This window comes from Coregonus clupeaformis, chromosome 34 (genome assembly GCF_020615455.1).
Source record: "Coregonus clupeaformis isolate EN_2021a chromosome 34, ASM2061545v1, whole genome shotgun sequence".
In the NCBI taxonomy this organism is placed as follows: Eukaryota; Metazoa; Chordata; class Actinopteri; order Salmoniformes; family Salmonidae; genus Coregonus; species Coregonus clupeaformis.
In genome coordinates, this window is record NC_059225.1 from 38,276,223 (window position 1) to 38,288,288 (window position 12,066).

Here is a 12,066-nt window from a genome sequence, read left to right on the forward strand (position 1 = left end):
TGGGCATCCTCATAGATATCATCCTGACTAATTTACCCTCTAAATACACCTCCGTTGTCTTCAACCAGGATCTCAGCGATCACTGCCTCATTGCCTGCATCCGTAATGGGTCCGCGGTCAAACGACCACCCCTCATCACTGTCAAACGCTTCCTAAAGCACTTCAGCGAGCAGGCCTTTCTAATTGACCTGGCCCGGGTATCCTGGATGGATATTGACCTCATTCCATCAGTAGAGGATGCCTGGTTGTTCTTTAAAAGTGCTTTCCTCTCCATCTTAAATAAGTATGCCCCATTCAAAAAATTCAGAACTAAGAACAGATATAGCCCCTGGTTCATCCCAGACTTGACTGACCAGCACAAAAACATCCTGTGGCGTGCTGCATTAGCATCGAACAGCCCTCGCGATATGCAACTTTTCAGGGTAGTCAGGAACCAATATACACAATCAGTTAGGAAAGCAATGGCTAGCTTTTTCAAACAGAAATGTGCATCCTGTACCCACTGCACTGAGGCTAGGAAACACTGTCACCACCGATAAATCTACGATAATCGAGAAATTCAACAAGCATTTTGCTGGCCATGCTTTCCACCTGGCCACCCCTAACCCAGCCACCAGCTCTGCACTTTTAAAGAACAACCAGGCATCCTCTACTGATGGAATGAGGTCAATATCCATCCAGGATACCCGGGCCAGGTCAATTAGAAAGGCCTGCTCGCTGAAGTGCTTTAGGAAGCGTTTGACAGTGATGAGGGGTGGTCGTTTGACCGCGGACCCATTACGGATGCAGGCAATGAGGCAGTGATCGCTGAGATCCTGGTTGAAGACAACGGAGGTGTCACCACCGATAAATCTACGATAATCGAGAAATTCAACAAGCATTTTGCTGGCCATGCTTTCCACCTGGCCACCCCTAACCCAGCCACCAGCTCTGCACCCTCCGCTGAAACTTGCCCATGCCCCCCCCCCAGAACAACAGCAAAGGACCTTGTGAAGATGCTGGAGGAAACAGGTACAAAAGTATCTATATCCACTGTAAAACGAGTCCTATATCGACATAACCTGAAAGGACGCTCAGCAAGAAAGAACCCACTGCTCCAAAACCGCCATAAAAAAGCCAGACTACGGTTTGCAACTGCACATGGGGACAAAGATCGTACTTTTTGGAGAAATGTGCTCTGGTCTGATTAAACAAAAATAGAACTGTTTGGCCATAATGACCATCGTTATGTTTGGAGGAAACAGGGGGTGGCTTGCAAGCCGAAGAACACCATCCCAACCGTGAAGCACTGGGGTGGCAGCATCATGCTGTGGGGGTGCTTTGCTGCAGGAGGGACTGGTGCACTTCACAAAATAGATGGCATCATGAAGAAGGAAACTGTTGTGGATATGTTGAAGCATCATCTCAAGACATCAGTCAGGAAGTTAAAGCTTGGTCGCAAATGGGTCTTCCAAATGGACAATGACCCCAAGCATACTTCCAAAGTTGTGGCAAAATGGCTTAAGGACAACAAATTCAAGGTATTAGAGTGGCCATCACAAAGCCCTGACCTCAATCCTATAGAAAATGTGTGGGCAGAATTGAAAAGTGTGTGTGAGCAAGGAGGCTTACAAACCTGACTCAGTTACACCAGCTCTGTCAGGAGGAATGGGCCAAAATTCACCCAACTTATTGTGGGAAGCTTGTGGAAGTTAAACAATTTTAAAGGCAATGCTACCAAATACTAATTGAGTGTATGTAAACTTCTGACCCACTGGGAATTTGATGAAATAAATAAAAGCTGAAATAAATAATTCTCTCTACTATTATTCTGACATTTCACATTCTTAAAATAAAGTGGTGATCCTAACTGACCTAATACAGGGACTTTTTACTAGGATTAAATGTCAGGAATTGTGAAAAACTAGTTTAAATGTATTTGGCTAAGGTGTACGTAAACTTCCGACTTCAACTGTATATCCCAAACGTATTTTGACATTTTTAAGCTTGAAAAGCTGGTGAATGGCAAGTTGAATGGCTGCTTCCTGGGCTTAAAAGAGAATCGCCATATTCAACGTCTCCTGTAAACCCAGATTCTGGTTCAGGGCCAACCAGTGTATGCCATATGCAGAAGCTGTCAGGAGGGTTGAGGGAGTGAATGGCCCTCAAGGGCCCATGGTGGTGTATAGGCCTTTACTGCAGGCTGCAGGGATGCCCTCTCATCAGCACGACCCAGAGATGTTGCATTTGAAGAAGGTGGACTTTGTGGTTTTGATTGCAATGGTGGTCAATGACATGGCTAAGGTGGAGAAGAGGTCCGGAAGGATGGAAGTTATTGAGGATGCAGCAGATCAGTTCCATTTTATGGCAAAGGATTTACTTGAGCTAATGGCACAAGCAATACCACCATCTCAGGCCCCGGAGCCTGGGGAGGGGGGTATGGATTTTTATTTATTTTGTGTGGATTAAGCCCCCCCCCTATTTTCATTTTTTTTACCCCTGTACAGATGGTGGCGGTAATGCACCATAAACATTGGATGCCAACCGCCTTTGAACCCCACAGAAGAAGTCTGCTGGAAAGCCACAGTAGAAGAACTGTCTCGCTTTCGGCTAGAAGTTTCGCTAACGTTAGCTATAAAGCTAGCTAGAACAACTTGTCAACATGTTTCGAAGAAAACTGACAGCTTTGGATTACCATAACCCCTCTGGGTTTGACTGTAAAGGTAGCTACAAAACCATGATAAACGAGCTATCTGCTAATGAATGACGTGCACTTTCAGAGCCAGCCATGGCCATGCTCAAAATATGTTAGCTAGCATCTACCTTTAGCTAACAAGCTGTTACTCTCAGTCTAAAACGTTTCAATACAGCCACGCCTGTAATATGTATGCATGCTTTGTTTATATTGGCTGGGTTTATGTCATTAAAAAGGATTAACCTGTGATTCGTGTTAGGTAGTCAGGTTTTGTACTTTTGTGCATTAGCCCAGGTAACGTTAGCTAATTAACTAGCTTTTTGGGAAGTTACTAACAGCAGTGCCAAACAGGCAGTGGAGACCGAGAACGTAACTAGCTAGCTAATGTTAGCTAACTAGCTAGCTAGGTTAGGGGTGGCATCGGAAATTGATTCCCAATCTATGTCTTGTTTGTATGTATTGTGACTAGTCGTATGTGAATTTCTGCCGGTTGTATATACCAACAACAACAAAAATCTACTACCACTGGCACATTTGTGCAGGTCAGTTAGCTTTGCAGAGTGCATCTAGCTATAAGTTTCACTTAGCTAATGTTCTGTTTTGCACAGATGAGACAGAGTTCAGGAATTTCATTGTGTGGCTGGAGGACCAGAAAATCAGACACTACAAAATTGAAGATCGGGGCAACCTGAGGAATATCCCCAGCTCGGAATGGCCCAAGTCCTTTGAGCAGGTGAGCAGCAAGGCTAGTTACAGTTACTATACTGGAAATAACCTTGGGTCAGAAAAAGTGTTGTGTTCATATTACATCCAAGTAATACGACATGGATTGTGAACTGTAGAAATACGTTTTGCGATGGATCTGTGTTCTTTCTTATTGGAGAAGTTTATGTAGTATCTCCATGTGTCATAATATTTTCTCCTTACTGAACCATGGTGGGGCTCTTTTCCCACTTTATCAACATATCTATTAACAATGTGTTATTTCCACCCCTAACCGTTTACATCATAAGCAAAACAATCAAGCCAGTTCAGTTGTCGAACGTTACAGATAGAAATGCCATTAATAGAACTGACATGATTAGTTCAAAGCGTCGGAGAGGCATGTTTGTTCTACATTAGCCTACATCTATCTGAATGTTCCAAAACGTTGTGTCCTGTTCAACATGCCCCAATATCAATCAGTAGGCCTAATAATTCTTAAATGCTGATAGTAAGCCAATTTACCACCCTCATCACTGGTCTCCATAGCTGTGATTCACTCTTCTTCATTGGAGAACCTCTATTGGGGTTGTGAAGTTACCATCCCCGTTCCCTGGCCGGGAAGCTCCCTTTGTCCTCGCATCCTCGCTTCCAATTTACATTTTTGAGAAAGAGGGGAGGACGGGATGAGGAAAGACTATTGAGACATAGCCCCTGTCAGTGCTTGTTTTAGTTTTTCCAGTGCAAAACATTTTGCTACGGCGTGGGCTGATGAATACACCCCTGGCCCCAAGCGCTCTGAAATAAAGAGCTACCCGGGGACAGCTAGTAACGACACCACTCCGATGGATGTGAACCATTGAAGAGGAGTGCATCACAGCTATGGTCTCAGGCACCTCGTATACACGGTACAACTGTTCAGGAGGGCACACTGGGGCAAGTTTTCTCCCTGCGGAACATGAGCCTGACCCTGTTTCCTACGCAGTATCTTCAAGATGTGAATTGCCCATTCACCGTCGAAGAGAGACAGGAGTCAGTGGACTGGTTGCTGGGTCTAGCCGTTCGGTTGGAATATGGCGACAATGGTACAGTACTATTTTCTCTGTATATCTTTTGCTTTATTGAAAACATTTTTATAGCCATATGATTCGGTGCCCATTGTGTGTACTTGGGCTACTTGTTGTGGCATATTACTACTTTGACTATTGTAGTCCATAGATGATAATACAGTAAATGTTCAACCAACCTTGTGTAGCAGGGGTATTCAACTCTTACCCTACGAGGTCCGGAGCCTGCTAGTTTTCTGTTCTACTTGATAATGAATTGGTGTTCCAGGTCTAAATCAGTCCCTGAAAAGTAAAAAAATGTAGTGGAACTGGCTTCGAGGTCCAGAGTTGAGTTTGAGGGCTGTATTGTTGTGGTGGTGGTGATCATGTGTCGTTTAGCCACTAGATGGAAGCATTGTCTTAAATGGCAACTTTGACATCTTGGGCTGCTCTACCATAAGGTATAATCTAGTCGTGGTTCCACCCTCTCTTGCCATACACTGTATTGTCATTGTTCAGGAATGTTAAATAAATGTGCTTATTAAAAAAGTATTTGTTGTAAAAACAGTTTGGTGGTGGTAGTAGTATGTAGTTAGTGGGGGGCATGGACTAAGTGGTCACTGTCTGGATTTTTGTGTCCTCCCGAGTGGCGCAGTGGTCTAAGGCACTGTATCGCAGTGCTAGCTGTGCCACTAGAGATCCTGGTTCGAATCCAGGCTCTGTCATAGCCGGCCGCGACCGGGAGACCCATGGGGCGGCGCACAATTGGCCCAGGGTAGGGGAGGGAATGGCCGGCAGGGATGTAGCTCAGTTGGTAGAGCATGGCGTTTGCAACACCAGGGTTGTGGGTTCGATTCCCACGGGGGGCCAGTATAAAAAATAATGTATGCGCTCACTAAGATAAGAGCGTCTGCTAAATGACTAAAATGTAAATGCAATGTTGTGTGTCCTGCTGGCTCCCCAGTTGAGAAGTACAAGAATTGCCAGCCAGCCACAGCCACCAAGGCGGAGAAACCCTCGGATCCCCTCATCCATCTGGATAGTGAGCACAACCACTCCTTCCTCTAAATGCCTATCCCCTCTCTCCCCTTACCTCTCTAGTCTCTCCCCTTACCTCTCTACTCTGTCCCCTTACCTCTCTAGTCTGTCCCCTTACCTCTCTACTCTGTCCCCTTACCTCTCTACTCTGTCCCCTTACCTCTCTACTCTGTCCCCTTACCTCTCTAGTCTGTCCCCTTACCTCTCTACTCTGTCCCCTTACCTCTCTACTCTGTCCCCTTACCTCTCTAGTCTCTCCCCTTACCTCTCTACTCTGTCCCCTTACCTCTCTAGTCTCTCCCCTTACCTCTCTACTCTGTCCCCTTACCTCTCTAGTCTCTCCCCTTACCTCTCTACTCTGTCCCCTTACCTCTCTAGTCTCTCCCCTTACCTCTCTACTCTGTCCCCTTACCTCTCTAGTCTCTCCCCTTACCTCTCTACTCTGTCCCCTTACCTCTCTAGTCTGTCCCCTTACCTCTCTAGTCTGTCCCCTTACCTCTCTAGTCTGTCCCCTTACCTCTCTACTCTGTCCCCTTACCTCTCTAGTCTGTCCCCTTACCTCTCTAGTCTGTCCCCTTACCTCTCTACTCTGTCCCCTTACCTCTCTAGTCTGTCCCCTTACCTCTCTAGTCTCTCCCCTTACCTCTCTAGTCTCTCCCCTTACCTCTCTAGTCTCTCCCCTTACCTCTCTAGTCTCTCCCCTTACCTCTCTAGTCTCTCCCCTTACCTCTCTACTCTGTCCCCTTACCTCTCTAGTCTCTCCCCTTACCTCTCTACTCTGTCCCCTTACCTCTCTAGTCTCTCCCCTTACCTCTCTACTCTGTGCCCTTACCTCTCTACTCTGTCCCCTTACCTCTCTAGTCTCTCCCCTTACCTCTCTACTCTGTCCCCTTTCCTCTCTAGTCTCTCCCCTTACCTCTCTACTCTGTCCCCTTACCTCTCTAGTCTGTCCCCTTACCTCTCTACTCTGTCCCCTTACCTCTCTACTCTGTCCCCTTACCTCTCTAGTCTCTCCCCTTACCTCTCTAGTCTCTCCCCTTACCTCTCTAGTCTCTCCCCTTACCTCTCTACTCTGTCCCCTTACCTCTCTAGTCTCTCCCCTTACCTCTCTACTCTGTCCCCTTACCTCTCTAGTCTCTCCCCTTACCTCTCTAGTCTCTCTCATCCTCTCTACTCATCTCTCTCATCACTCCCTTCTCTGTCCCTGATGTTCTGTGATAGAATCGTTTGATTAAAGAAACCAGTGAACAACGTAGTACTAAAGTGGGTTAGCTCAACCGTGTCTGGGCCAGACCACCAGACTGATTACAATCTCACACACACACACACACACACACACACACACACACACACACACACACAGAATCGGACCAACGGGGACAGTTGTGACTAGCTGACTTCATGAATGTAACTGAGTCAACAGCCTCCATGTTGTGTTGAAAATAAGTGTGTGTGTGCTCCTTAAGGCAGCAACCCAGACTTTAAGGCTGGCGTCATAGGCCTGGCTAGCCTGCTGAAGATCCAACGTCACGACGACTACCTGGTCATGCTGAAGGTGAGAACCAGCGGCAACCGAGCACCATGTCAGACGTACTAATATCCTTTTCACACTACTGAGCCAAGCTGTGCTGAGCTGTAGTGCGATGACCTGGTTACACACCCACTATATTTACTGGAACCGTGCTGGAAAGGACCATGTGAAAAGAAAATATCTCTGAGCCAGTACAGTTCAGATCGGCGCTTTACTGTGAAAAGGGTCTTACTAATTTCTTATGACCATGTTGTAAATGACGACCCTGTGCAGATTTCAGACTTGAGCAGATTTGATTACAATGGTGTGGTAATTTCCCTTGTCTAACAGGCTATAAGGATCCTTATCCAAGAGAGGCTGACCCCAGAAGCCATAGCCAAGGCCAGCCAGTCCAAAGAGGTGAGCTACTCTTGAAGGGTCTTTGACTGACAGAGATCCACCTACACATTTAGGTTTTCTTCAAAATGATTTTCATCAAAATGCGTTGATAGATTTTCATCAAAATGCGTTGTTTTGAAATGTGATCCGAAAGAGTACCCACAATACTTCAGACATTGGTCCAAACTGTATTTGTTTTCTTCCAAATACTTTTTGCGTTGAATTGAGCCTGCCTGGTGTGCCAGATGGACAGGTTTTGCACTGGGAAAGCTCAATTAAGCGCAGAGTGTATTTGAAAAAAAACTAATGCAATGTGTACCCAAGTCGACATACCTCTATTCTCTCAATCTGACATGATAATACACGGGAACTCTCAGCACACATTACTGCTCAGGGGCCGTATGTATCAAGCATCTCAGAGTACTGATTCAGGATCAGTTTAGCTTTTTAAATCACAATGAAAAGGATCGGACGTGGACCTGATGCTAAATCAGCACTCCTACTCTGAGATGCATGATACATACGGCCCCAGAGTGTGATATGTAAGGCCTGTGTGCAGTGGTCTGGGAGTCGTCTCCGTGGCTATGCTATTTTAAGAGGCCGGACATACAGTATATTGGCACTTACTGTGTCCCGATTGCCTTTTAATTGCTGTGATGTATCTCTTTCTGTTTTTGCCTCGTCTCCTCAAGGGTCTACCTGTGGCCTTGGACAAGCACATCCTCGGCTTTGATACCGGAGGTGAGTGCTCGCAGTCGAGTTTTTAAAGTAATCCACACAGGGCACATTTTAAAAAAGGACTGTGTTATCCTTAGTATCCTCACAAAGGGATTTTGTCCCTAAAATTACATTTTGAAACACTTAATTCTCCCATGTTCTTGTGCCCAAGACAATTATAATCATCTAAATAGGCTCCAAACATTCTGTCCTATTGATATGATAGACATGGCATTTATCTTCACTGTACTGTAGGATTGCGTGGGAGGGTAGGGCCGTCCCATTGTGTCAAGATCTGTTCCAGATCAGTTGGTGAAAAGGCATTGAACGTGTCATTGTGGAGACTAGTGTCATTTCCCCGCAAACCACTTTGTTTGAAGTGGCCTGTCATGTCAACCTAATGTCAGGCTATGTCAGGGCAGGGGTTGTGCCTACTTGCAGGGAAGGATGTATGTAAGTGTTTTGATGGATCACTACAAATATAGCTTTATTAACCCCCTTATTTGGGTAGAAGACATCATAGGGAAAACAAAAGCACAATTACATGCATCCTACTTCATACATGTGGTCCTTTATTCATACAAGAATTGAACTGTGGCCTCAGTTGCTGATCACCGACTGAGCATAATCTCTTACTCTGGAACATGGCCCCTAACGGCGTGCACCTCCTTTCTCTGCAGACGCCACCCTGAACGAGGCGGCTCAGATCCTACGTCTGCTCCACATTGAGGAGCTACGGGATCTGCAGACCCGGATCAACGAGGCCATCGTAGCCGTCCAGGCCATCATCGCAGACCCCAAGACAGACCACCGCCTGGGCAAGGTCGGCAGATGACCTGGCCTGCCTGACCCCTTGACCTCTGCCTTTAACCCCCAACACACACGGTCTGTGGAAAAGCAGTACCACACAAACTATACATGGATATTGGTCCAAGATCCTGTCCTTATTTTATTTTAGCCACCCAACAACTAGGACTAAGCCTTTGTGAGTTTCATAGTTGTTGTTTTTTATGGATTTGGAAGGTTGGAATGAAATGGACTAGTTTTTTTGTTTTGGAGAAAGAAATGCATTTTCATGGAATGAGTGTTGGAATGAAAATGTATGAAATACATTGGGGGGAAAAAGAAAAACTTTGTGGTTTGTTTGTGTTCATAAGAAATGGGAACTGCTATCAGATTATGTGCTGAAATTACCCTTGCGTTGGAGAACGTGTTTTATTTATTTTGCTGGGTTTGGGCCAAACCCAAAGATGGAATGAGAGAGAGAACAGGTCAGGAAAGTCCTGAATCACATTTTATTGTTATAAATATCACATCTTAGAAAATATAAAGGATTAAAAAAGAATTGTGGTAGAACAAATATTTGGCAATTCCATGTGGTGAAATACAAAATTATTAGTGCACAGAATACTCAAATACTGCATTGCTGTGTGTTCATTCAATACACATGAACATAACAGGACTTGTGGCTCAAATATCTTTTATTTTTATCTCTTTGGCTTTCTATTAAAAAAACTCACAAATACAGTAGAAAGTATAAAACAAATTGACAACTATTTGCGGGGGGAGGGAAGTCATGGTTGCCGTTTGTAAATTTACTCTGGTGGTGGTTGGTGAAATCTTTGCTCTGTCGCAAGTGTCCTTCATTCGCCGCCTCTGTAGAAGTCTACGACAGAAGGGTTCTCACAGGGGCAAGCACTTCAAGACTCGCCCGAAATAACACCATAAAACGATCCTCTATCATTAGTGTCTCCGTGCAACAGCACTACATTAGGTCGCAGGACAGTGGACATCCTTGATAACTATACCACACTCCGCTATCATCAGTCACAGAACAAACATTACTTTCCAAATGTGTTATTTTTTTACCTCTGTAAATACCAGGGGAGAATGACTGCCCCCTCTCATTGAAGCCACCGAAGTTCAAGGCCGACTGCAGGCATTGTTAGCATAAAACAGGATCTCCATTATCGTGAATAGAAAAATGGCGATCTTCGTGTAAAAAAATTAATAATCAAGGACAATCATGGTATCAATAATTGCTTCTAATACACAAGATGTATGTCCTTGAATTGATTATTTTTTTTTAATCGCACACAGAGGATAATTTAGTTGCTACTGGGAGCCTGCAGTACGCCAGTCAACCTTCAACTTGAGTTACTCAATCAATCAATTTCAATCAATTTTATTTTATATAGCCCTTCTTACATCAGCTAATATCTCGAAGTGCTGTACAGAAACCCAGCCTAAAACCCCAAACAGCTAGTAATGCAGGTGTAGAAGCACGGTGGCTAGGAAAAACTCCCTAGAAAGGCGAAAGCCTAGGAAGAAACCTAGAGAGGAACCAGGCTATGAGGGGTGGCCAGTCCTCTTCTGGCTGTGCCGGGTGGAGATTATAACAGAACCATGCCAAGATGTTCAAAAATGTTCATAAGTGACAAGCATGGTCAAATAATAATCAGGAATAAATCTCAGTTGGCTTTTCATAGCCGATCATTAAGAGTTGAAAACAGCAGGTCTGGGACAGGTAGGGGTTCCATAACCGCAGGCAGAACAGTTGAAACTGGAATAGCAGCAAGGCCAGGCGGACTGGGGACAGCAAGGAGTCACCACGGCCGGTAGTCCCGACGTATGGTCCTAGGGCTCAGGTCTCTCAGTTGGCTTTTCATAGCCGATCATTAAAGAGTTGAAAACAGCAGGTCTGGGACAGGTAGGGGTTTCGTAGCTCAATGAGATGAGGCAGCACTGAGCTAGCCTGCAACGTCATTTCCTGGAGTTGCTCAAACTGTGCATGTCTCCTTGAGACGCCATCTTAACCGACTGCATTTGTCTTCAATGCGCTATTGAGTCTTCACATAGAAATGAATGGTAACACATGATCAATGGCTTTGTCCATTCATATAATGCAATACTGAACTCATAGGGCTCTATGGCTTTGATGTCTCTGCAAAGACTGGTCACATTTCGTCACATGGGTCTGAAGTACTGTGATTTGGCAGCAGTTGACTTCTACTTTTCCCCTTGAGGAACTTGCTAGTTGACAGGTTCTGTGCCAAGGCTCTTTGTACAGCCAAAGGTCATTTGGCTTCTTTTTTTGTTTGTTGCAGGTGTCCGCTCTGATACCGTCACATCAAAACTAAGTATGGCCCCCAGTAGAGTGCATTCGGTAAGTATTCAGACCCCTTGATTTTTTCCACATTGTTACGTTACAGCCTTATTCTAAAATTGATAAAATCGTTTTTTATTTCATTATCAATCTACACACAATACCCCATAATGACAGCAAAAACCGGTTTTTAGAAATGTTTGCACATGTATGAAAAATAAACTGAAATCACATTTACATAAGTATTCAGACCCTTTACTCAGTACTTTGTTGAAGCACCTTTGGCAGCGATTACAGCCTTGAGTCTTCTTAGTTATGACGCTACAAGCTTGGCACACCTGTATTTGGGGAGGTTCTCCCATTCTTCTCTGCAGATCCTCTCAAGCTCTGTCAGGTTGGATGGGGAGCATCGCTGTACAGCTATTTTCAGGTCTCTCCAGAGATGTTAGATCGGGTTCAGGTCCGAGCTCTGGCTGCGCCACTCAAGAACATTCAGAGACTTATCCCGAAGCCACTCCTGCGTTTTCTTGGCTGTGTGCTTAGGGTCGTTGTCCTGTTGGAAGGTGAACCTTCGCCCCAGTCTGACGTCCTGAGTGCTCTGGAGCAGGTCATCAAAGATCTCTCTGTACTTAACTCTGTTAATCTTTCCCTCGATCCTGACTAGTCTCCCAGTCCCTGCCGCTGAAAAACATCCCCACAGCATGATGCTGCTACCACCATGCTTCACCGTAGTTTCCTCCAGATGTGACGCTTGGCATTCAGGCCAAAGAGTTCAATCTTTGTTTCATCTGACCAGAAAATCTTGTTTCTCATGGTCTGAGAGTCCTTTAGGTGCCTTTTGGCAAACTCCAAGCGTTCCTTTTACTGAGGAGTG

The 12,066-nt window shown here is 45.2% G+C and overlaps 1 protein-coding gene across 2 annotated transcripts; it reads left to right on the forward strand.

Moving 5' to 3' along the window:
• Positions 1–2,529: 2,529 nt before the first annotated feature.
• On the forward strand, positions 2,530–9,329 carry LOC121539646 (RNA transcription, translation and transport factor protein). 2 transcript variants are annotated; one of them, XM_041848307.2, is made up of 8 exons: positions 2,530–2,702; positions 3,283–3,407; positions 4,362–4,461; positions 5,378–5,464; positions 6,927–7,015; positions 7,322–7,390; positions 8,062–8,110; positions 8,767–9,329. In XM_041848307.2, the coding sequence occupies exons 1-8, from the start codon at positions 2,642–2,644 to the stop codon at positions 8,919–8,921; spliced, it is 735 nt and encodes a 244-aa protein (XP_041704241.1). In that variant the 5' UTR covers positions 2,530–2,641; the 3' UTR covers positions 8,922–9,329. The 2 variants fall into 2 exon arrangements, with proteins under 2 accessions (XP_041704241.1, XP_041704242.1); XM_041848308.2 differs by having other exon boundaries at positions 5,387–5,464.
• Positions 9,330–12,066: the final 2,737 nt, after the last annotated feature.

Bases quoted from the DNA above. Each gene is read 5' to 3' on its own strand.
- LOC121539646 (XM_041848307.2), top strand. From the start codon at position 2,642: ATGTTTCGAAGAAAACTGACAGCTTTGGATTACCATAACCCCTCTGGG. The intron at 7,391-8,061 runs GTGAGCTACTCT...CGTCTCCTCAAG, and splicing joins AGGCCAGCCAGTCCAAAGAG to GGTCTACCTGTGGCCTTGGA. The intron at 8,111-8,766 runs GTGAGTGCTCGC...CTTTCTCTGCAG, and splicing joins CCTCGGCTTTGATACCGGAG to ACGCCACCCTGAACGAGGCG.